Source organism: Poecilia latipinna, unplaced genomic scaffold, assembly GCF_001443285.1.
Source record: "Poecilia latipinna isolate Pla-1442-1.1 unplaced genomic scaffold, P_latipinna-1.0 Scaffold930, whole genome shotgun sequence".
Classification (NCBI taxonomy): Eukaryota; Metazoa; Chordata; class Actinopteri; order Cyprinodontiformes; family Poeciliidae; genus Poecilia; species Poecilia latipinna.
The window spans coordinates 204,154-230,067 of NW_015113546.1; the positions used below are offsets into that span (position 1 = coordinate 204,154).

Consider the following 25,914-nt stretch of genomic DNA (forward strand, 5'->3'; position numbering starts at 1 on the left):
ATACTGATCATCTCCCCCTTATGGTTGGTTACAGAATTGCAGAAATGAGTCACCAGCAGTAACTCGGCTCTCCAGAAGCCTCATCACCAGCCGTTCATTTGCTCCAGGTGTGTTAGAGAAGAAATGCATCTAAAAGCTGGTAGCTCTCGGCCTCCAGGCCTCGGTCTAAATCTTTTAACGTCTCTGTGGAGGGATTTTGGTCCACTTCGCTTTGCTTTAATTCGGACACACTGTAAGGGTTGTTGAGTATTAGCGTCCTGTTTACGGCCATGCCACAGCATCTCATAAGGTTTAAGAAGAACCTTCTTTTTTTGTTTGTTCGTTTTCATGAGCCTTTAGCAGACAGCTGTTGTGTTTTCAAGCTCTGACCTCCTGCTAAGCTACAGCTCCTTCCCCACGGCGGAGCCTGCTGTGGAGCGCAGGCTAGTAACCATGGCCACCGATGAAGGCGGATAAACACTGTAACGGTAAGTTGTTTTAGCACATCTACAGTAAACCAGTCCTCCACGACACGCTAAGACCCCCGGCTCTGATTGGTTGTTTCTGCAGAGGAGCTATTATTTTTTTTTCTCCATAAGTCTGCTATACAGGACATATGTTAAAAATGCAGCTCAAATTCCGTGTTTGATGTTGGATATGATGTAACAGGAGTCACACTTTCCATCAAGTTCTACTTTTGTTTGGAATATTTAACACAAAGATCTTGGGGGGTATTGGAGATGTTCTGGCAAACGTGAGCTGAATCTTTGTGTTCTGTCACCAGAGGTTTTCGTCAGCTGGGGATAGTAAGGTAAGGCCTGCAGCCTTAGATGCTGCTTTGTGTGTTTCTGTGACTTCCTGGATGATTTTCACGCTGTTGGAGAAAATTTGAATGGTGGGTCATTCCTGAAGTTTTAACACTGTACTTTTATTCTCCATTTGTAGATAATGTTACTCATTGTGTTTATCTAATTTGTTCTTTAATTTCATTAGACTGAGATCTGTGCCTACTTCACATTGTCAGACCAGTTCCATCCAAGTGATTTTTTTTTTATTCTACAAATCAACCTACACTACAGTGAGGGTGTAGTGTGTGAGACCCATCTTAATGTTAAGTCTTGTTAAAGAAAAAGAAATAAACTTCTATTTTATTCAAATAAATTTTTATTAATTACATGTGTTATATTCCCTAATTACTATTCCGAGTATTAAATATCACATAAGAAAAATAAGGGTTACATTATTTAAAACAGCATTTTAAACTACCACAGATGAAAATGACCGAACAATAAGAGGAAACGTTTGTTTTGGAAAATTCAGTGTGGTAAATACTAGAACATGCTAAATGTGGGGTAAGAAACTTAGAGAAGTAACTTCCTTTTCACAGTGTGTATTATTTTTTTTTTTTTGATGTTATAACAGCACTAATGCATGAAATACAGTCCACAAAAACAAAAACAGGGAAGCAGTTTCTTGGGAATATACCGGAGACAAATATGTACTGCGAACACAAACATACATTTATTTCACAGTAAATACAAAACCAAGAAAATCTGTTTACATGAATAACAATTAATTTGGATTTATAAAATTTTTTTGAACAATACTTACAAATTGTAACCGTTCTACATTACAGATATAAACTCTAAGATTTGAGCTGCAGGTGCATTTTTCTGCAGCCTGTAATCTAAACTTATGAGTGACTTCCCAGAATCTCGTCCAGGTTTATATCTTTCATCCAGTCGTCATTCCCAGAGCCCGATTTAAGCAGGGAGTCAATGAAGTCTGAGTCCGCATTGATTCCAGGGACTGTGTTGTCCCCTTCCGGGAGGAAGTCGAAGGTCAGACGGTTGGATCTGTTGTTCTGGTAGCTGCTTGAACCGGGACTGGCATCTGGAAAGCTGGCTGCCGGCACCCTTTGTTCAGGAGAGGCCTGGCTCAGGTTTCCCAGAGGGGATGGACAGCCCATCATGGCCTGACTCGGTCTGGCTTGGCCTGCGTCTCCCAGGGTCGGCATCCCGGCGTCTGGTGCTACCTGGTTGGGGGGTCCGACGTGCCTCTGCTGGTATGGGTGGTTCGGCAGGTCTTGCACACCCTGCAACTGCAGTGGGTTGGGCAGACGCCGAAGTCCAGCTGCCACTTGCTTGTTGGCTGACCCCCAGCCCAGACTGACATTTGTCATCGAGCCTCCTAGATTCTGTACTGGCACCCTGGAGGAATGCAAGTCAGCTGTTGCCCTCTGATGTTGCACACCTGTTACATTGTTCATCCCAAAGGATTTCCCCTGTGTGCCTGGTGCCAGGAATCTCGGTTTACTTTGACTCAGTCCTATACGACCGTGACTGTTTTGCTGCTGGAACTGGCTGATACAGGAACTTGGATGGCAGTCTGGCCTGATACCGAATCTGCGATCCGATGGCAAAGGGCTCATCTTTGAAGTAGGCCCGCTTGAGAGTTGGCAAGATATGGACTGCAGGTTATTGTCAGGACCATTGTTGGGAGACTGTGCAGGGTTCTGACCTAAAGAGACATAGAAGTTTCAGGATTACCAGCCAGGATTTACGCTGATGCTAATTTGCATGAAATGTTTAGAAGTACCTGGAAAGATATTTGCTTGCTGAATCCCCACCAAGCTTCTCGACTGCTTGTAATCCGGAGGTGGTCTTGTGAGATGTCGACTGAACTGGTCATGTGTGTTATCTTTATCCTGAAAAGCAGAGAAAAAATTAGACATGTACAATGGCTGCTTAACAGATGTATGACTGAAATGATTAATAGGATTAATCTTGAAGTATCAATTACGGAAATAATCGTCAACTAATTTATTAATCGATAATAAATAAATCAATTTGTTCTATCCAAAACTACTCACTTGGCAGTTTTAGCTTCATCTGCTTCCAATTCTGTACAAAAGTCTCCTATTAATCACCTTTTGCTATCAAATTATTAATCAGTTAATCCAGATAACATTCACCAGATTATCTCCACAGAAGTTTTGTTTTTTTCGCGACAAGTGATCAGTGTACACTGAAGGAATGCCATGGCATTGCATTTTATGCAATGACTTGTTCGCTTTTTGTCACTTCTAATGCATTCCTAACACTGAATAAAAACAGTTTAAGTGGTTTATAAAAAAATCTGAAGACTGTGTCCATTTTTAAAAATCAGATTAATCGAGAAAAATAACTGATAGAAAAACTGATTACTAAAATAATTGTTAGTTGCAGCCGATGCTTGACCAATGCCGAACAGTTCTCTCAGCTCTAAATGCAGCTTACTGTGTTGCTGATGGGATGCTGCAGGTTAACCTGTCTCTGCATGGGTGGGCCTCTGGCCGGGCCTTTCTGCTGGTTGCTAGGCGCTGACGGCTGTGGCTGTGATTGGGCTGACAGGACTCCTAAGCTTCCACTGGTGGGCATCCTGGGGCCAGCAGGAACAGCCTTTATAGAGGAAAAATAAAAGATTATTTAGTGAAGAATCTTAATGGAGTTGAATATCATGTGAAAGCTCATTTATTTCAGTAAATTATTTTTAAAAAGTGAAAATCATTCTATAAATTCATCACACTGAGTGATGTGTGTGATGATGTGTGTTTATTTTTGATGACAACAGCTTATAGCTAAAAAAAAAGCCTAAATTCACTTGCTCATAATTTAAAATGTTAAAGACGAATAGAAACATTTTTAATACAGAAATGTCTATCTACTAAAAACCTATCCATGTACTTTACAGTCAATAAATTATTGCATAATTGCAGCATAGTGTGGAGGAGAAAAGCCTGTGAATCTGCTGAGGATTAATGCATCGGATGCATGTCTCTCATCCTCCATTTGATAATATTTAATATATATTTCTCTGGTTCAGTAGTGACCCAGCTCAAGATGCGGAAGAGTTCTAGTCTATATCATAGATGCGCCTATAGGTGGTGACTCTTGAAGTTCTGACTCCAGCTACAATTCAACAATTCAAGCCTTAAGTCTTAGAATAGATTTGTGCACCTTTTTCTATGACATTTTTCCTTCCACCAAACCTTTCAGTAAAATGCCTGAATACACAGTCTCTAATTGGTTCTCTAATTTTTCAAATAAACTATATTTTATGACTAATTAGCTATATCAGAGTTTACATCAATTAATACTCATTCTGTGTTGTGAATCTGTAGAGTAAATTCCTGGTTTTTGAATCAAATTGCCTAAATGGATAAATGTATAAAAATTTGTCATGGTATTTGTGAAAAGTGCAGATGAGTGTATAAAATATTCACTTCCTGCCAAGAGTCTTGAAATGAGCCACAAGAAGGAAAATCTGCATCAATGCAAAAACGCATATCTACCACTAGAGGGCGAAATCCTACAAGCTATTAAATGTCTGTGTGAAAGATGCTTAAGACTCCAGAATGTGGTCAAGGCTACTCCCTCTGCAGATGAGAAAGGGAGACTCAGAGAGAGAGAGAGAGAGAGAGGCTTTTTTTGGAAAGGGGATGAGCAAAAGAGAGAGGGAGCGCGTCCTCCTCAAGGCCTGCCTCTCCCTTGATAATTGTGTCTAAAGAGAGTGGAAAGAATCCCTGAGACAGCAGGAAATGTGTGCCGATGGGAAGTTAAGCGCCAGCGCCGTGACCACCTCCATTTAATAAGCTCTCCTTTACTGATCACTGCGTGCTTTTGGCAGGGAGACATCCCATCCTCTGCAAATCCATTTGGCTCGTGACGCTGATTAAAATGTTGTAGCCTGCCACACTCGGATTTAATTGAGACATCCAAAAACTCCTCCTCGTATGTTTTTGCAGATAAGCTCTCAGCCTCGCTGCTGTTTGAGATCTTATATTTTCTAGGCATCAGCGCGGGCCGTTCAGGACGCACCAAGAGAACCACGCGTTGGGCTTGCAATGTGAGGACACCCTCACATTGCTCACGAAGGAGGTTAATGTGCACTAAATCCAAGTCAACACATTGTGTGTACAGTGTCAGTCATTGTGTTGACTTAAAATGTTTCCCAGGGTGAAATGGATTAGAAATCCAACAGCGCATTTGGAAAAAGCTATTAGAAGACATTTTTAGCAGAAAATGAATAACCACAGGGCGGTGATTTTGTGATCCCTCAAAAGGAGTAAAAAAAAGAAAGTGTTTATGTATTTTCACCGCATGAGTGCTTTTGAGCGAATCTAAATGAATGGTCTGACATTGTGAGAAGTAACAACTCGGATTAGAGAATGACGGGGGTAAAGCTCATCATGACTTCCAGAGAATTGAACATTTTCTGCCTCTCTGACTTACTTTTACCCACACAGTAAATCAAGGCTGGTAATGACGTTGAGTGAAACATCAAAACGGATCTCTCCTTTCCGCTCTGAGGTTCTGATTCACTCTCTCCAATTAGCGATTGTGGAAGAACTGGTGACCATCACTGAAAAACTGTAAAGGGCTCACTCCACCTCACCCTTGTTGTACGTAAATATCCAAAGAAGGGGTGTTTTTAGCTCGACTCGGTTATCCTTTAATCCTGATGTGTCATAAAGCTGTTTTCCGTGCCCCCCTCTGCCCCCCTTTCCCGTTTTTATTCTTCCCAAGCTTGTTTTAAATGAATACCACATGTGGCTCAGGCTCGAGAGCGAGGGAGCCGAGTGATTTAGCCCCTCATCCTGCGGCTGCGCGGGCCTCGCCTGCTCTCACACTGCACTTCCTCCAGTCTTCTCAGGATGCTGTCCCTGGGGAGGGCCTCGGCATCTGGACTTGGCCGCTGCTCCCTTTCCCAGGAAACAAGTAGTCCCTTCACAGCGCTGCCAGAGTGACCTGCAGGCTCAACCCACTGGGCCCTGCTCTAAGTCTTACTGAAGGATGTGGTGCCACAAGATCATCAGCAAAATGTTTCGGACATATGGACAAGTTTTGGCAGGTTAGCTCTTTCTTGTAGCCATTTCCTGACTTGTAAAGATCAACACACATTACTTGAATGCCTCGTTCTGTTCTTTTGACCTTCCCATTTTGACAATGGGTAAGAGCAATTACCCTGTTTCTAGTCAGATTTTTTTTTTATTACATAAGCAAGAAGTTACTTCCTGTGTCTCTTTAAGAACTACAACACAGGTCGCTATTCGGTAATATGTCTCACTGCTGAAAGTCTCAAGGTGCATTTACAGCAGTCCAGTTTTGTCTGTTTTAATCAAATTCTAGTTTTTGTCTAGAAAGTCTGGTTTATTAACAGAGGCGTAAAAGTGCAGTTGAACACTGATGTGGACAAAAAACCTAGATCTCAGATCAGCTGGAGTGAACTTTGGTGTGGTATTAATCTGAACGCCAATCAGACTGGAGACCGCTCCAAAAGCAGGAAGTGAACCGGGTATTCTGGGTAAAATACAACCTAAACAAACAAGAGTCTAGCGATAGCAGGAGAAATGGCTCATTGTCTTTTGCCAAAAACAAAAGAAAAATCCTACTCCATTTTTGTTTGCATTTTGTTAAGAATGAACTTGTGCTCATGACTTTTTCAGAGGTTTTTGTGTCCACCGCAGGCAGACAGGGTTTTCAAAGGGTTTAGGTCAAAGTGTGACACAGTGCAGCGTGAAAGAGAACTACATCATCAGAAGACACAACAAATGAACCGAGTCTGCCGGACTCTCACCAGTGAGGGTGTGGAAATGCTCTGAATGAACTCTGATCATGTCAGTGCAGAAACAATTTTCTTTACATTGATTCTTATATCTCAGAGCTTCTTCTGTATTTCGCTCAGTAATAGATTTCACACCGAACAGTTTTAAGTGTCGACATGACCTGGAAGTGCTTATTGTGGTGCATTCACGGATTGGAAAAAGCTAAAAAAAACATTTGAGTTCCTGATTTGCTGGTTAAAGAAGCTCATTTCCTGTAGTCACTTTCTAACTTAGTATAAAGACTAACAACCATCTGCCTCACTTGAATGAGATGTTTTCTTGTCTCTTATTTTGAATACCTCGTACAAGCACATGCATTTTTGTATGACAGGAAAGAGACAGTTGTGAATGATTAATTTAAGGTTTCAACTGGAAGAGAGCCCCCAATTTAAATTCTGCATGGGGCCCCAAACAGTTATTGATCACTCCCGCCTTCATGTAAACGAAAATATATCAATAGGCACAGCAACGCTACAATCACAAAACATAATTCAGAAAGTGAATATTAGAAATAAAACTATTAAAAGTCTTAAATAAACACCAATCTGTGTCGGTTCAAATGAAGGCTCACAGATTTGTTCAGCGCAAGGAAGCCCACTGCTGGTCACTGCTGTTACACAGACGGATCAAGCTGTTCTTTCAGGACTTTTATTTCTCTGGCATTATTAATTCAGCTCAGAAAAGATTTTGCTCTTTTTTTTTTTTCTCCTTTTCCTCATTAGCTGGATTTTTAACCCTGTCCCAGCTGACTGCGGCAGACAAACACTATTATCTGCATTTTTGAACAGACGTTCTAAAATTACAATGCGGCTCTTGTTTTTTTGTTTTTTTTCCTGTTACTTTTTCAACTTCAATATGAGCGCTGTGTTTGCATAATTTGTTCAAAACAAAAAAGCTCATGGAAAATACAAGATCATAGGGGAAGATGTCCCAGAAACTTTACCCCCTTTGAACTTAACTGCAGTCTCATAACATCAATATCTTAAGTCTTGAGGTTATTCAAAGGGCTTTGGAAGAGTCTGTTTCTTTTTTTTTTTTTTCTAATTTATTATAGTACATTTTTAAGGCTTTTTTTAATGATGCGTTAGTTTTTGTGTTCTGAAATCATTTCAGCTTGTAAACATTAAAATAATACAGTTCTATGTCTTTGTCGTCTAGGTCTGCGTGACACAGAGAATGGTGCCAAAAATATAAAACACTGACAAGAGAGAAAATGTGAATTTATTTCAACCAATATATTGGAAATCCCATTAGCCTCAATATAATCTTCCCTTTCCAACAAGCTGAATATTTCAGTTAAAACCAGATGTTTAAATATACTGTTTAAAAACTTCCTTTCTGTGTCACTGAAAAATTAGGCACATTAATAAGAGAGTATGTAGTGAAATGGCTGCTCATAGTTTTGTTAATGGCATCAGTAGAAATCAGTATTGTTCAATGAAAACTGACAGAACATAACCAAAATCCCAGATAGCCCAGACATCACTTTGACGATCGTCAGGATTGTTGCGGATGACGTCCGCGTTGACAGGTCTCCTCCTATTGTCCCAGCTAAGCATTCGAGCCGTGTCAGCACGAGGAACGAGCAACGGCTGTTGCTGTCGGTGGGATGGAAATGTCATAAAATAGAAAGAGCTTCTCTGTACCTCTCTCTTTTAGCTCTCGTCGCACACAAGGCTGCTGCATTTAAAAATCAGGTCAAACTGAATATCCTGCCTCTGGCGGCTCTGACATGCTGGTAAAACGACTCGCTATGGCTGTATCGCTGGAATCCCACAGCGTGTTTGGATAACGGTTTCCAGCTTCTGCCTCCAGTTTGCTGTAAATTCAGAAGCCCATTCAGACATCTGCAATGTCATTTTGCCAAAATAACACCAAGTTTAATTTCATATGAGCTGAAATTAAATTTAATGGAATGGGCAGAGACACTGCAACATATATATTTTTTGTAATAACGATTCTATACGTTTTTAAATATGTGCTTATCAATATAGAAGTACCGATAAAAATATATAAATATTGTGAAAATAAATTGATCATTGCACATATATTTCAACCCTTTCTTTCTTATAATTTTGATGATTATGACTTGCAGATAATGATCCAAAATTCAGTGTCTCCTAAATTTTGGGTGTTGTATAAAAGTTGAGTGGAAGGAAAAAGTGCGGAAGGAAAAGGCGCCCACAAAGGTGAGACAATCTCCTCCTTGCCACAGAGCATTAATGCGGTAACTCACGATAAATGATCCCCGACCACATACTGAGTGTATCGAAATGAGCATACTTTTCAGAAACCTTGTATTTCTATTTAAAACATAATTTTCTATTTGATCTTGAATAATATTGTACATTTTTGAGACAAAGTCTTTTGAGCCTTCGTTATCTGTAAGTCATAATCATCAAAGTTACAACAGAGACTTGAAATATTTCATTTAATATTTAATGCAATGGATCTATTTTATGAGTTTCACTTTCTGAAATTAGTGGAAAAAATACACATTTTTATGTTTGCACATAAAACTTTAGTAAAACTTGCATGCGTTTCGTTAACTTACACTTTTGTATTATGTTTCCCAAAGTTTCGTTTATTAGTTTTAGCTGTATTTCTAGTTTCTTATCCTAATCATGTTTAGTCTACACGGCAGGCTGAAATGACTCTTGGTGCATTTTCACCTCTATTTCTGTATGATTCCTATAAGCTTTATGATTTAATGTAAAGGTTTAATCGGATAATTGTGGCGCTGCCAGGCATCTGGAAATCATACATAAAGATAAACCAGATGCAGTATGTTTGGAGGCACACATTACATATAATGTATATTTACCTCAACTACCTAAAATGTTGTGAGATCAGAAGCTTCCAAAGTTGTGACATCATCATGTTGACTTTTACAGAAAACTTTTAAAAGCGTAGCAATCATTGTGTTGGTCAATGTCTGAATATGAAGTTAACAACTTATTCTTATACTTCTATTATTCTGACACCGAATAAATGCACTGCTATCCTGATGAATAATGTATATTTGTTTCCTCTTTTTTTTTTTTTTTGTATTTGTGGTTTACAAATGTGTGTGGTTTTTAAGAAATGTATTTATTTTATAATTTTATATATTTTTTTACAAATTGTAAGCAATCTTGTTATTGTCCGTCTTGCCTCTTTCACGTCTTGTGTGATTTTAATAATTTGATCAGTTTTTTAAATTGTTTTTTGTATAGCTTGGATGGAGGTCTGTTTTTAATACATCTTATGTTGCAGAAAGTTGCATGAAAGATGCAAGATTGACTGAAGAACATCTAGATAGTAGATGAAGAGAGTAAAAGTATGATTTGCCATTTACTCTTGTTTACTTTGATGTCTATAACTCCCTTCCTTTTCTCCTCCTTATCCCACCCATCCTCCCCTGGTCGCTCAGGCTCTTCCCTTGATCTGCACACTTTTTACAAGAGCTTTCTGTGTGGCTCACATTATCATTTCACACAAAGGCAGTCACAGATAGTGTTGGCGCATAAAATGAAAGAAGGGACAGTCTAAATCTCCTCCAATCATAACAAATCAGCGATTCAACCTCCGGCACCAGGCTAAGAAGATTACTGTCATTTTCCACCACTTGTCCCTTGTAGCTAACAACCTCCAATTAGCAAATCCCGCTGCGCATATCTGCGCCCTGACAGGGAGCCACCGCGACAAGCAAAGAAATTAGAAGTCCTGCATGTTAATTCGCCATGCTCTGGCAATCTGTGTCAACGTCAAAACACTTGCAGGGGACAGACGTTTCGAAGGGACTCGCAGCAGCCAAGGCGCAGACGTTAGGAAGAGCAGGTCCCAAAACAAACAGAACCACATTAGAGCCGTTTGAGGCAGCGGGGCGGCTGCAAACCGGGGGAAACTGACTGAAGACGACTCCAAATATGAAGTCTGGCTAAGCAGTGTGTTACTTTTACTGTGCCTAAAAGTAATTTTGCTTTCAAATGGTATTTACATGAGTTTCATAGCAACACTACAGATTATGGATGTAATTGTAAACAATTATCTTAAGTTTTCAATATTTGGCGTTACATTCCGTGCACGACACACTTGCTAGCTTCTCTGTGAGATTTGTAAAAATGGATAAATACTGTAATTCATCTACTTTTCAATGCATTAAAAACTGAAAAATAGATTTTAAAAAATCTAACTTCTAAGTTTTTAGTTTTAAAATTAAGAAATCAGTGTTGCCAACAACAATGCTGGTGGTGCAAATAAATGTAACTGAAACATTTTGTAATTTTTCCTTCTCATTTTACAATGATCAATGTTTAGGAAACATCTAATTACTAATCTGTGGCTAGGGCACAAAAATGAATCTATTCAAGTGATTTTATTAATTTATTATTTTTAATTGATTTTGTGTATTTCGTACGGTGTCCTTGAGTGCCGGGAAAGGTGCTTTCAAAAATATAAAATGTATTAATATTGACCTGTCAATACTGACTGACTGTAACTTCTCTTTAAAAACTGAAATGAGAACGTATAAAAACATGAGTAATTTTCTTCCCAGTTTTCCTGCCACCATTAATTCTTCTTAGTAGGAGCAAAGGTAACAAGGTAATCCGAATAGCTTTGTTGGCCAAGATTGTGCAAAAAAAAAAGGAATTTGACTTAATTTTCAAGCACTCAACATACAGCAACACAGGTGTAAATGTTTAAACTTCATGACAAAGCAAGGATAAAAGAACAATACATCTGTATTTGCAGTCAATCTTCTTTGCTTTTTTAAAAAATTTTCCAGTGAGTGTTACATTTTTTTTTCTAATGGTAAAAAAATTACATTACAGAGTCGACATTTTAAATTGTCCTCAGCATCACATTAGGGATTAGCAGTGTACACTCCACTGGTATTTGTAAAATACCAGTCCATGGGTATTTGATGACAGCGGCCACTGTGGCTCAGTGGGAAGAGTAGAGATTTTGTGGTCAGAGGTTTCTGGGATCAATTCCAGTTTTCTTACCACATGCAAGTGTGGCCCCCGGACGAGGCTCTAAACCCCAGGCTGCATATCGATGGATAAAAGTGCTACCGGGTGAAAGTGACTCTAGCACTTTGAGTGATCAGAAAAGTGCTGTACCAAATGTCAAAGACATCCAGGGTGTTGCATAATACGACATTTGCAAATTAAAGCTTCTATAAACAGTCATGTAATTAAAAACTGTTTTGCATTTTTATGGAACAAACTTTTAGGAAACTGTAAAACAGCCGAAACACTGAGTTCCTTTAAATCAAGGCTAAAACCCCATTTGCTTAGAGTTGTCTTTGATTCTTAATATATTTGATGTATATTTGCTTGATTATTTTCATGGTGGCATTTGACAAAATCTAATGTTTTTTGCTGTTTCATAATTAAACACTATTGTGTTTTTATGGTGTAAAGCACTTTGAACTGCCTTGCTGCTGAAATGTGCTAATATGCAAACACACTTGACTTAATCCAATTGTTCTTGATGAGGACAATCAGCTCTGTTCTATTTGTGAAAAGTATTTCATGTGTAGAATTAAATGAATTTTATTGTTTTCCATTCAGGTTTTCAAGCTTAAATCTACATTTTATAATCTCGAAAAGGAAATAATACCCGACTAGAGGTCTTACCTGTTGCTGCTGAGACATTCTGAATGGCAGCCCAGCAGAAACCGACTTGGGTTGTAAACAGACGCCACCCGACGTCGAGATCTGTTGGTTCTGGAAATGGAGAGCTGAATGTGCCTGGTTCTGGCTCGGTGACGGCGACTGCTGATGCTGCTCCGTCTTGGTCATCGAGTTTGTCATGATAGACATGGACTGACTGGTGGAATGAGAAACTTTGGGGCTGAAGTGCAACGTGGGCTTGGAACTGAGACCTTTCATGTCTAACTGATGGGAGCCATTGTGCCCATTTGACTTAAACAGGCAGTTGCTGATGCCTTTATTATGGGAGCCCATCTTCTGCTGGTTGAGTGTGGCCTGGTTAGAGACTTTTGCTTTGGCGAAGCTGCTGGTGGTGGGTTGAGGGCTCATGGTTGCAGGCCAGCCGGTCATTCCTACATGCTGGGTCTGGTGCTGGTGATGCAGAAGAGCACCTGGTTGCTGCTGGTTTGCTGCCATCTGCTTGAGCTGCTGTGCGTGGGATATTTCCGGCCAGCAGGGCATGGCTCTGCTGTGTCCGCTCTGGGCATTGCCTTTCTGCGACGTGTTGGTAGAAGCGGTGCTGTTCAGTGTGAATGAAGGACCCGCTGAGGCCGGTCGAAGCTGCGGTGATCCATTGTGGCCCTGTCCGAAATCTTGCGAGTGCTCCGTCTTTATCACCTTGTCCACCGGGGAACACAGAGTGGCTGCTGCTCCTGCTGAATTTGGCCGACCTAGGTCCAAACCAAAGGTATCGTCCTGCTTTAGGATCTTCTCAAATTCAAGATCATTCAGAGGAGGCACCGACTTTGTCAGTTCATCAAACAGCTCCTGGAGTTCCGGGTCAATTTGCCCGCTACCCTCATCTTTGAAGTCGAAAATCATCTCAGAGTTTGAGTGGCCACAAGACTGAATCTCTTGGGGCTCCTTTTTCATTTCTTTCAGAGTCATGTTGAACATGTCTGACCCTATTCCATGGGGCATCATGTAGTTCTTCCTCTGCAAGCCAGCGGTTGAGGACCCTTGCAGAGGGTGGGTTAAGTTGTGGTTGCAGGAACCGTGACCCAGGCCACCTGCGTCCAAACGGACACGCTTAAAGTCGGATCCTGAGAATCCACAAGAGAGGCCGTTCTGCTTCAGTCCTGTTGTGTTTCCTTCCATTTTCCTTCGCAGAGATCCTTGAAGCTACAACACACAAAACAGTAATGTATTAGTAATTCAAACAGCCAATCCATTTTCCATTCAGTTTTGCAGTTGAGGCATTGCTTTTAGAAGAAATTCAGGAAGAGGCTTTTCTTAACAGAAGACCTTTGTTTACCGGTACAATAAAGATAGGCATGTTTTACCAATACAGTTTTGTAGCATGTAATATTACGCACGGAGTGGTTACTAAGATCAAGATATAAAAAGGTTATAAATTCAAAACTACAAGAAAGTTCCTACAATTTTAAGTAGGGCTGAAATCATTAATTATGATGAATCAATTATTGTAATAAACATCCATAATTTTAGCTTAATCATTAACTGGAGTATAAAGATTTTTTTTAAAGTTATTTGCTAAAAGAATAAGATATGTGGTGGTTTAAGGTGTATTAGTAGTAATCTACAAGGGATGACTTTTTAACATTATAAATTCCCCGCACAGTAAAAAGGTACATCTGCTTACTGAGGTTCTGATAACCAAATTTAACAGGTGTTTATGCTATAATTCTTTTTAACATCGAATTTATTGCTGTTCATTTGAAGTAAAAGCAACTAGACAATAAAAATCAATTTATTTGCCTAACTGTAAATGTCCCAATCGCATAAAATGAATAGATCATTTCAAATAAGAAGCATATTTAAACATTTGGAGTACAGAAATGAGGCAATAAAGACACGTTTGATTATATAGTTCGAGGCAGTGGATGGGATGAGAAGATGGTTAGGAATCTGATACAGACTGTGGAAGGGAAGAATAGCTTCTTTGTCTGTTTCCCTCATTTGCATACATTATATTTTCCACCATTGTGCCTGGTTAGATAGCAGAGTTTCCTTTGTGGCTGAGATTCTGCTTAACATGCTGGTGCAGATATCTGATTTCCTTTTGTGCCATGCTCATGTCTTCATTTACGCATGAACGTAGTCATGACTCACAGCTCCAGTCACTCTACTGTACTCCACAAAACTATTCTCCATTAGCGGAGCAACACACTGAACCAATTATTTTTATAAACTTGTTCGCAAAACAATAAATCTTAATCCTCATCTGAAGATAATGAGTTATTGACAACAATCCGTTAGAAACAAACAGCTTACTGTTAATCACTGACTGTTGTTTATGCACACAAGCACAAACTTGTCCTGCCATGTTTTAATGTGGCAGCTGCATGGAAACAAAATGGCTCTGATTGTTGTCCAACCTGCATACAGGAGAGCAGTATCACTGTTTGTTGTCGGTTTCACTGTAGGAACAAATTTGATTCATTTCCACCTGCTGGCAAACATTGCATTAAGATGATTCACCGCCAGAGGGTTAGAGCAAATTCTGCACTTCATTACACGCCAAGCCTGCATTACCTCTGCTGCTACTACAACAACTGTGTTTGCATTTAAAAAATTTTATGAAATTGTGATTGCATGAATCTGTTTTACTTTGTTTGTTGAGCTGCAGGAAAATGTCCACCTCTGTGGACAATAAAGTTTTATCTTATCCACAGAATATAATATAATTACTGTTCAGGTTTAAGGTCTGCATCTGACAAAGCTTTTTTTATGAGAACTTATACTATTTTGGTGTTTAGAGCTACTAAGCTCGACTCTGCTGTGTGTTATGGGTCTATCATTCTTTTACAAAACGCTAAAATATGCAAACAAGTCCATCAGAGTGCTTAACATAATGTGATCAGTAAACATTGTGTTAACAGGGAGTGTCCATAGTATTGGCTCTGCAAGGCTAACAAAGCTGTATTTTAAGTCAAGCACATTATTTTGTTGTTTTAACAAACCAGAGTTTTCCTTAGTAATTACTACTACTTTTCACCATTTACAACATACTGCCTGTGTGATGTCATCAGCTCATTAAATGTTTAATTGTTCAAGGTGCAGGTTTATTGCACACACTATTAACTAGCACTGTTTAGAAGAGCCAAAGTACCAACAGGTCATTTCAAAACGGAAACTAAACTATTGTTGGCCAACTACTTCAGTAAACCGCTCCTAACTATCTGGATTTAATAGGTTTTCTTAGGTTTTTTTTTGTTGTTGTTGCTTTTTTACATTCCTGAACAGCATCTGTTTTTATTTTGTATTGACTGATGACTGGTCTTGGATTTCTTGGCATTACCTCCCACAACCCAAGCGGCGATGCATGTTCCCATTTTACAATGATATCCACAGTTAAAGAGAGATTGTAATGGCTGCTAATTATAAACCAGAAGAATGAATTTTGCTTTAAGTTTTGACTGCACATAGTTAACTGAAGCTGTATTTAAACAAGTTACTCTCAAGCGCTAACATGCTAATGCCAGCTTAGCATGTTAGCTAAGCAGCAAATTGCTGTAACTCAAATTTACTGAGGGCTTTAGCTGTAGAGTCAGGTGTTAATACACATAGGGCAGCCCTGCACTCCTGTTTGAACAAACTATAAATTGGAAAAATTGGCAAAAAATCTTTATGGAAAAACATGTAAAAATTAAATATGTCCATATCTTTGCTCTTGCAGGTGAAGCCAAACAATTCCCAAGGGAGCAAGTGACCACTGAAGAGAACCGCATTGGTGACAATATTAACAGTGATAAATTCAGATGATACGTGAAAAATTGAAAGTTGGTTAAAAGCAGCTTTAAGAGGAATCAAGTAGGCATCTGTAGGAGGCTTGAACAATGTAATTTGCAGCCAAGAGAGCAGCTTGATTAGCTGATGTACTGATCTGAGGCCTTGAAATTGCTTAGCTTGCCTAACCTCTGTAAAATCAAATCACTGATCAGTGTATGCAGAAGCACACCAGATTACTCACTGTACTTTGTGACCAAAAATTGTCCAAGCTTGCTATGTGATAAGAAAAAAATAGTGAATGTGTAAAAATAAAGCCATATTTCATTTACGTCGCATTAAAAAAGGTAATAATTACATTATTTGGATTGTCTTCCCTTCTGTTTTTTGAGTTCATGGATTCTGTGACTTTTCTCTTCAGAGATTATTGAAGGATAATCTCCATAATAATAATGGATATATATATATCCATTTATCTTAATTTGAAACGTCTATTTTACTAGGCCACTTGGAAATAAGTGATTCGCAGTGAAATTATTAAACCTCCACTTGTTTGTTCTCAGCCGCCTCCAACATCAAATCATGCTTTTGTTTCTCCACAACATGAAAAAAATGCATTAGTAATGCTCCACCAGCACTTTCAGAAACTGTAAAGCCTTAGCGCGTGTTTACACCCTTGAAAACACCCACGGCCTGAATGCAATACAGAATTAGAATAGTTTTAACTTAATACTAAAAGCAGAAAAGTACACCGTTTTATTTTTGCTATAGAGCAAAACAAAGTATGCGCCTACTCACAGACCTTCTGTTTTTGCTCTTTTTTTTGTCAAACTTGATAGAATCAAAACTCCAATTTTTAAAATCAAAGATGATCTAAGTAAATACAAACTTCAGTTTTCAAATGCTGATTTTACACATTACACATTTTACACATTAAGCCTAATAACTGGTGGCGCCCTGGACCGTCATACTTCCACCATGTTTGGCTTTAGGTCTGATGTTCTTTTTCTGTATTGCAGTGTTACTTTTACGCTGCATGCAACAGGACACACACCTTGCGAGCTTAAAGTTTTTTGTCCTTTTTTTTTGTCAACATAGACGTTTCAGATTATCAAGCAAATTTTAATATCAGAAAAAGAAATAAAATGTAGTTTCCTGATTATAATTCATTTTCTAAATTAAGTTTTATTCAGTTGGAGCAACAAGCCCGGCTACGAATGCAACAATTTTGGGAAAAAGTAGCCAACGATTTTACAGAGGAGCTATAGATTAAACACAAGTGAAGGACAAACTCAGCTTTTGATGAACCGTAAGGCCTCAAGTGCAACCAGCTGGGCATGGTCCATGGAGGCCAGTGCCTACAAGTAAGCGTCTTACTGCTGTATGCAAACTGGCGTGATGCGAAAAAGTGTTTCCATTGCATTTTTGCAAAATAATTCAATTTCGGCATATTCTCATCCTACTGTAAAAACGTAGCTAATTTTCTTTTTTCTGAAATTGGTGTTTTTCCATAAAGTAAATTTATTTTCAGAACTTTATGGTCAATGGAATTGCAGCATTCGAATCTGGGTACTCTGGCTTCCTCCACAGTCCAAAGGTACAATTGCAAGTTTAATTGGTTACTTTAAATTGCTCTAAGGTGTGTGTGTGTGTGTGTGTGTGTGTGTGTGTGTGTGTGTGTGTGGCCTGTGATGAACTGGCAACCTCTCCGGGGTGAACTCCACCTCTTGATCTGGACAGAGCACCAGGTCTATACCCGCATGGACAAGCGGGTACAGACAATGGATGAATGGATTCTAGGTCACAGCTATTTTTTTATTTTTTTAAGTACAAATATTTTCAAAATTTAAAATTCTGATATTGAAGTTCCCAAAAGAGGATAAAGTTCTTCTCTGCTACTACACCTGTTTGATGTTAAATTATTATAAGGGTCATAGAGAGGTGTACAGTTTCATTTAAATTGTAAATGTGCACTCAATTAACTTTTTTTTTTCCTTATGATCTCAACTCTTAGGCATAACTGGACATTTTAATGTTTCCAGAAGCAGACATAAAGAGCCCCTCTGGTGCAGGCAGTTCAGGTTCATTCTTGTTTTGAAGAAGAGAGACAAGAGAGTGGCTCATGGTTCAAGGCTGTGGAAACACATCATGAATAATGGAAAGGAGGGTGCATGTGTTGCAAAAGCTGTTGTGATAAAGGGGTTGCTCTCCTCCTGCTTTGTGCCATTTAAATGTGTTTAAAGAAAAATGGACCTCAAGATCAAACTTTGAGGTTAGAGTTTGAGCTTTATCAAAACCATCTTCGCTGGAGAGAAAAAGCAAACTGAAATCCGGTTTTCAGCATTTCCATTGGAAAAGACCAGTCCAGTTCACTCAGCTCTCAGAAGCAGTGGCCTCCTGCTGTAACTGGCCTGAAATCCTCACGACTGATCTCAAAGTGATCTGAAAATAGATTTTTTGATTAACATTTAATGAGCTCAGATGCTCTGAATCACTTTGAAAGCGACTCCTGCAACACGAGAGGCTTAAACACAGGATATACCGATCATCTTTAATTTCCCTCTCCGAGTCCATTCTAATGCACACGAAAACAATGTGCAGTTAAAATATGTTTTAAAGATGTAACAAGGAGTAGGATCGTTTTTACACTTTCTGGTTTCGCACGGAACAATAAGGGGTTCCATTTTGAACAATCTTTTCAGCGGGGCTTATTTTTGCATTACGCCATGGCAGCGAGGCACATGACCTTCAGCGTGTCAAAGGAGACAAACTATTCATGGGAGCTGGGAGGCTGGGCGCGAGAGTGTCAAGCTAAGCAGTGTCGTGATGCTGAGCGCTGTGGATGGAGCTCCGGGTGAGCCGTCACGGCAACGCAACACCAGACCTCTTGGTACCATCTGTCAGTCCAGTGGCACAGCCTTCAGAGACAAGCATGCTCAAAAGACTGAGCACACCAGCCTTTAATCTTTTCACCGAAGCCCTGAAAGATGCTGCAACGCTCTCCTGGGAGAGTTAGAGATCTCCCATTGAGCGTTTTAATATGGATGAATGTCTCAAAACAACAAAAAAATAAATATAACTGTTGGGTTCCTAAGGAAACATGATATGTGTGCGGGCAAAGCAGGTTGTTCTTTTTTTTATTTTTTTATGTGGAGACATTTTTGGCTCGTTTGTTGCCTGAAAAAAAGCCCCAAAACCAAAGACAGTTAACAGCTACAGAAAATTTTAGGACTGAAACAATTAATTTGATCGATTATTGAAATAACTAATTTAGTAATTGATTAATTGCTAACTGGAGTATAGAGACTCAACAAAAATCAGTTTGCTGAAAGAACAACATATTAAGTCAAATTTGCACAAAAAAATACATTTTGCATTTAAACCAATCTCTATGTTTTACCCAGAACTCCTCCAGTGTCACAGTTCTACTGACACCTGGTTGAAATTCTGGAATAAAATCTTTTGTTAAGCAGCTTTTGCCATCAAATCAACCGGTTAATCCAAAAACTAGACGGCCTACACTGTACTGTTAAGTCAAGTCGCTGAGGATTTCACAGTTAGAAGTATTTTTTGAGCTGCACATGCATACTTTGCTACAACTGATCAAGCGTACGCTAAAGTGATGCTATCTTACAGCATTTTAAGCAGCAAAATGTTTGTTTTCTTATTTCAAAAAGGAATTGCAATATTAGCATCTTTTGATGTATTTCTAATGCATTCTGCTAAAACAGAGCTTAAATTCATTTAAGATCAAGAACATTTCCAACAAATCTGAATAACTTCTCTCAATTAGGGATGCCAAGAGATCTGGAAACGCAACAAAATTTCTGAGTAAAGTCTGTCTATAAGCACCGTCCTGTTGCTTTCAGGATTTGCCTTCATCTGGAGAAGTTTGAGACACGAGGCCCAGATATGAAGGTGAGCGCTTTAAGCCTGATGTATGCTTGATACTCTTCTTGTTTTAAAGTAAGAACTGGAGTAATTCATGAGTTACCCTGTTCTGCTGATAGAGCTGGCTCATTCTTTTGGGTTTTATATCTTTTGAATTGCTTCTTTGGCAGCACTTAGGGTCATCGCAAGAGAAACGAAATAAAGTCAGAGTGACCGGCCAGATAAAAGTGATTTGTAATCAGTGTCAGAAAACCAAGTCTGGCTAACTGCAAGCTGTTCGCAACACGAAAGTTAACCTCACAGCTTCCAGTGGTGCAATATCACATTTTTGTCTGGTCAAAATCAAGCTGGAAAGTTTCACACTGAACAGAACTTATTTAAAACACATCTCTGTCCTTTTTGTGACATTATTTTTGTGCAAAAACTTTGAATGAAACAAGCATGGCACAATGCACGCACAAGTCCCATCTGGACTAGAATATGTCTCACGTATGTGTTAGGTGTTTTCCCCCAAAAAATTCCTAAAATCTCACCATCATATCTAGTTGCACCTGTGATCCAGATGTACTCTTGCATCACCACCAGTATTTTATTATATTGGCTAAATTCTATAAAGTTTTGTGGGTGTGTTCAGCTTCAGATTAGCAGGAAAAAGCTACGCCTGATATCGAGCAAATACACAGCTTGCCATAGTTTGTGCTACTCTATGACCACTGAGCTTGCCATATTCCATCACCTGAAACCATTTTTGCTACTAACTAAAACAGAGTACGTCTTTAACCTTGACTGTATCGTCATTAGGCAAAGAATGTTTATTTGTAAAGCGCCATTCATACACACGATAATTCTAGGTGCTTTACAGATGAAGCTACGGATAAAAGACCAATAAAAACACACAATACTTTCTTAAGCTCCACATAAAAAAGGGTTACTGGTCATTCCTGCATTATCTGCAGCACTTAAAGTGTTTTTTTTTCCATTCAGTTTGATTATTTTATAACAGAAATGATGCGCCAACCAGAATTTTGAAGTTGACCTCCGATTTCCAGTGTTTGTGCAGCTTTGACGTGTCGGTTACAACTGATTCCAATTTCTCTTAAAAACCACAACATAGAAAAGCAGTCAAACTATTTTTTCCTAGCCTTTCTTTTGCGAGTGGTCAATAACAGACCAATTGGAGTGAAGTGGGGTTTAACTATTATTAATGGACTAAAATAATTATGGAGTTTCACATCCTTATTTAGTGCAGCTAGAATGACCAAAACATCCTTCCTATGCTATGCTGTAAGTTTTGCTCTCTCCCACAGCCTGAATAAACCACAGTTCTATTTTCACTCATTGAAAAATACAGTTTCCTTTAAAACATCTCTCTGCTTCTTCCAACTTTTCACATTTAAAACATAATCAGCGTCCGAGTCTACTTCACTCAGAAACACCCTCCACACTGAAGAGTGTTGCCAACACAACATGAAAGGCTACGATAAGCTGCATTAAGCAACTAGCTTGAGCTTCAAATCTATTCAATTTCTACTTCCTGACACACAACTTAATTCCCCCATCACACCCCCAACACACACACACACACGCCATCATCATCAGTTTCTGTGGGGCCTGTGCCATTAGGCTGCATAGGGATGTGAATAGCGGTTCATGGCATGCTTCGCTAATAAGGCTTTGTGCGTACTGGGACAGCGCAGCACACTGCAGAGGTGGGCTACTTTTGGCTCATCAGCACTTTGCATCCCCACACTTCCTGACACAGTTGTATTAGATTGAGGCTTCCCTCCAGAGAGAAGGCAGGAGAAAAAGATGAACAGCAACAAAAAAAAAAGAAAGAAAGAAAGAAAGCCGCTTTATGGCTGCCTCTGGGAGTTTGTAAGAGATCATAAAAGCTCTTTTGAAGACAAATCCACCATTGTTTAAGATTTCACTACTCCAACCGTAACTATTTTTATAAAATAGTTAGAGGTTGTACTCTTAAAAAAAAAAAAATTAAGCTTTTATTTTTTTAGCTGTAGGAGCACTCTGGGATCCAAACATAAACACTGAGCAACAATTCAATCTGCTTTCTGTGCCATGACCTTTGTTACTTGTGATATTTCTTCAGATAAGAAACTACATGAATCCCTTAGGGAATACTATGAGTTGGGCAGCAGCGCTGCCTTTGATTACTTGTTGATAAACTGGAAAAGTGGATAATATTGTGTGCTAGAACGATTCAGATCTCATTTAACAGACCATGAATATTTGGTGGTTTTCCCAATTCTTATGTGAACAAAGATCATACAAGGGGTTCCACCTGGCTTACTTTACAGACTGCCTTCATTTAATACCTACATATTCTCCCTTTTATCATTTGTACGCTGATGACGGACAACTTTATCTTCCTGTATCAATAAATGACCACAGTACATTTCTGTTACTAAGTCCCTGTGATCATAATGTCAGTTAGTGGATGGATCTGCAGCTGCCACAGTTTATCAGGCTTTAAATCACTGAACCGGTTTCCTGATTGTAAAAGGATGGATTTCAAAATATTGTTGCTGGTCTACAAGACAGTGAATGGTTTTGATCCTAAAGTTGCTAGTCAGGGATTAAACATGAACCCCTCAGATCATTAGTGGCCTGTTTGTTGGGCGTTGCCAGGACCTGAACTGAACAAGGAGGGGCAGTGTTCAGTCGAGCTCTTCAGCTCTGGAATAGAAAACCTGAAATGCTCAGAAACTGTTTCTGTGTCTTTAAATCGGGAATGAAGACATTGTTTACTTTCCCATAAAGGTCAAAGATGACTTCATTGGTTTGTCTTAGCTATTTTTTTTTCATATTAGCATTTTAGCATTTCTTCTCTTTCCCGTTGTTCCCATAAGAAACTATTACAAGTTTAATGTATTTCTTGCTTTTACTGTAGTTTTTGTTGTTGCTCTTCTGCTCCGTTCCTATGAAGCACCTTGAAAGCACCTTGAATTCAACCGCGAATGAGCGATGCGGTTTCTATAAACTTGCCTTGCCTTTTAATTAAGTGAGAATAATCTGAATATTCTTGTTTCAACAAGGCGGTTTTAATGGCCAGCTGCAGATTATATTCATCACGCATCTTCTCCTGACAGATACAATGATTAGAGTCTACGGGTTGTTTCTCTGCCGGGGCATTAAGGCAGCACCAGCCAGGCCTCAGCACTGCAGACATACCACAGGTCACCAACATCGCAGTGACAGCCTGTCACATCACATCACCCATGGCCATGCGGCTCACAGAGCTCCTGACACCGCTGTCGCCTCTCATCCACATGTCATTCTTAACCACAAAGACATTTGCAGAGGAGGTCTGAGGGCTTCCCTGGATTCAGGGACAGGGGGAAAAAAAAAGAGAAAGAAACAACCACTGTAGTTAAGAGCAAAAGGATTCCCTTCAATAAATTATGCAAAGCCAGAAACTGTGGAGGGTGTTCAGCTAAACCTTAGCATTAAAAAAAGAATTTGAGCTGTTGCGTCTTGATCACACGTTTTAACTTGTTTTCTTTTTCTTTGCATGAAAGGAAAAGCAAGTTTAAAATTGCTTATAATCTCGTTTTTGTCCCCTGAAAACCAACCGTCTGTCAACTTGTTGTTTTTTTTTTTATTGGCAAAAGAGCTATTTAAGATCAAAGCGTTTAATGTGATGGTGCTAGCAGCTTAAACTGTTATATGGTTCAATGCTCTGTGAGTGCCAGAGACACCCTTAAGCCACATTTTAAAGGCTCCATGCTGTGCACCAAAAATGAAAGAGCATAAAGTATCTATCACAGTGTCATGTTTCTTTTAGCTGGTATATAGCAGTCTGTCTGACTTAGGGGTTAGGGAACAGTTTTCATTCTGGGAAACTGCTGGAAGGTGTTAGATGGCAACCATAAATCTAAATATTAGAGGATTCCTAACTGCCCAGGTTTAAGTCACCATCAACTCATTTATTTTCCACTTGGGTTCAAAAGGAACTCCCACAATCCAGAGCAACATCAACCCCTTTGCTGCATTTGTATAATGAGTAACAGTATGGCGCAGAAAACTCCAAGAAAACACTTTGAACTTTTGAGTGTTTCATCATCCGACCGCCACAAACTTCATTGGTCTTTTTTTATTTGGATTTTATGTGATGTTCCTTCTATTTTACAAGTGCAGTCTTGTAAAATAGAAGGAACATGATCCATTTTTCTTTAATAAATGCATCTTAAAAATGTAACATATGCTTATGTAATCAACTGGCTTTACTCTGCTACTTCTTAATAAAATGTAGTACGACCAATTGCTTTTCATAAGGCACCTATAAAAACAAAAATGCAATTTAGAGTAACCATCTCGTCGGTTAGCTATGAGTTAGCATAGCTAAAAAGTTAGCTATGCTAACTCAAAAGCACAAATCATAAACATTAGATCTGCTAAAGCTAAACCAACACAATATTTAGCAGAGGCTAATGTTAGAGAACCAACTTCAATTCAAATTATATTTGCACCTGGAAGAAAGTAAAATATTTGTGAAATAATGTATTTTTTCCTTTTACATCACAATAATCCAATACAGTGTCTCAATACTTCTAAAGACAAGTACAGTTTCAGGCTGTAACAAACAAAAACTGTACAAATTGAAGGGGAATGAACACTTTTGCAAGCCAATATCTACAAAAGCAAATTACATAAATAGTAAAAATAAAAGTTTCTCAAGAGTTTTTACTTCTAGTTGAAACTACATGTCTATATAGTTTTTAGAATGTTGTAATTTTTGATTAAAAGAAAAACTTTTGGGACGTTTGCACCCTCCGAAGCCTATTGTTACAGCCACAAGTAGCGCTTTCCCAGCAACTGTCAAGCACAAGGCCTGCCTCCGGTCATGCCACAGGAAAAGGCACATAAGTAGGGAACAAGTTGCCTTCCTGTTTTCAAAGAAGAATCCTATGGCATGCAGAACAGTTTCCTGCTCACTAGCCTCGCTTCACCATCTCCAACATCTGGCTGCTCTTCAGCATGCAGCTGCAGCCCAGCGAACGCCAACAGCTCCACTACTGAGTTGAGCAACACAGTTCTGCGCCATTCCAGTCATTACTTTGGCCACAACAAAGAAAACCTATCATGGCGCTACAATAGCTAATGCAAGGCATGCTGGAATTATTCCGATTCCAGGGGAAAAAAATAAAAATATTCTGATTAGATAATTTGTCCCACATTTGGTCGTACTCTGTGTTGTTTACGTCCTTTTTAGCCCACTATTTGGATTATAAATTCCTTGATGCTCGATTTGAAGTGCAGCGACTGCAGCTCCTAAACAGGAAACAATATTTGTCAATATCTGATGTGGCCCCAGCAAAGTGCTCTTCAGCGGCATTGCTGTGGCAATTTCCTCACAAAACAAGGATCCATTTTATATCCCGTGGGAAACCTGGGCTGAGTGGTTAATGCTGTGCTAATGCTGCTTCACTCAGCCAGGTCTTCGTGAGCCCTGCGCTTTTAGAGAGCAGAAAACACATTTAGTGTTTTAAACCGCTTCAGTGGAGACAGCTTTGAAAACTGTACCAGTTGTAAAAAAAAAAAAGAGTACACTTGTTGAGTTTTGCCATCCCTCTCAGCTTTCACTTCACACAAAATGCAAAAGTGAGCAGTTGAACTAATCTGCACTCTGAAACCATTCTCCTCCTGGTTGGGTTTGAAAAGGGACTGCTGCGGTTAGACGGTAAAGAGAAAAAATAAATAAATGAGTGGGAGGCTTTAAACTCTCGCTCCTATCAGTTCTGACATTCCAAATAAGGTCTGAGTGTTTGGTGCTGGTCGAAACGGACCCACGAAGCACTGCAGAGCTACAGACTCCAAGCAAGGAGGAGTAGGAGGCTGGAACGGCAGGGGGATCATCGTGCAGAAAATATGTGACCTCTAATACAAATTTATCATCAGTCTGACATTTCCCAGAAAGACAACAACAAAATATCATAGGAAACTGGCACAGCTCAGACGGTAGTTAGACATAATAATAAAAAAAAGCTGGTT

The 25,914-nt window shown here is 39.3% G+C and overlaps 1 protein-coding gene and 1 long non-coding RNA gene across 4 annotated transcripts; one reads left to right on the forward strand and one right to left on the reverse strand.

Moving 5' to 3' along the window:
• LOC106957732 (uncharacterized) lies at positions 1 to 16,376 on the forward strand. 3 transcript variants are annotated; one of them, XR_001427012.1, is made up of 4 exons: positions 1 to 467; positions 701 to 790; positions 5,665 to 5,871; positions 15,965 to 16,376. It is a non-coding gene; the product is annotated as an uncharacterized LOC106957732 (long non-coding RNA). The 3 variants fall into 3 exon arrangements; XR_001427011.1 differs by lacking the exon at positions 5,665 to 5,871 and having other exon boundaries at positions 1 to 232; positions 340 to 467; XR_001427010.1 differs by lacking the exon at positions 5,665 to 5,871.
• On the reverse strand, positions 911 to 13,733 carry maml2 (mastermind like transcriptional coactivator 2). The gene is made up of 4 exons (XM_015049179.1): positions 12,250 to 13,733; positions 3,258 to 3,419; positions 2,578 to 2,686; positions 911 to 2,499 (listed from the first exon to the last, which is right to left on the reverse strand). Exons 1-4 carry the CDS (start codon positions 13,420 to 13,422, stop codon positions 1,673 to 1,675), a joined length of 2,271 nt encoding a protein of 756 aa, XP_014904665.1. The 5' UTR covers positions 13,423 to 13,733; the 3' UTR covers positions 911 to 1,672.
• Positions 16,377 to 25,914: the final 9,538 nt, after the last annotated feature.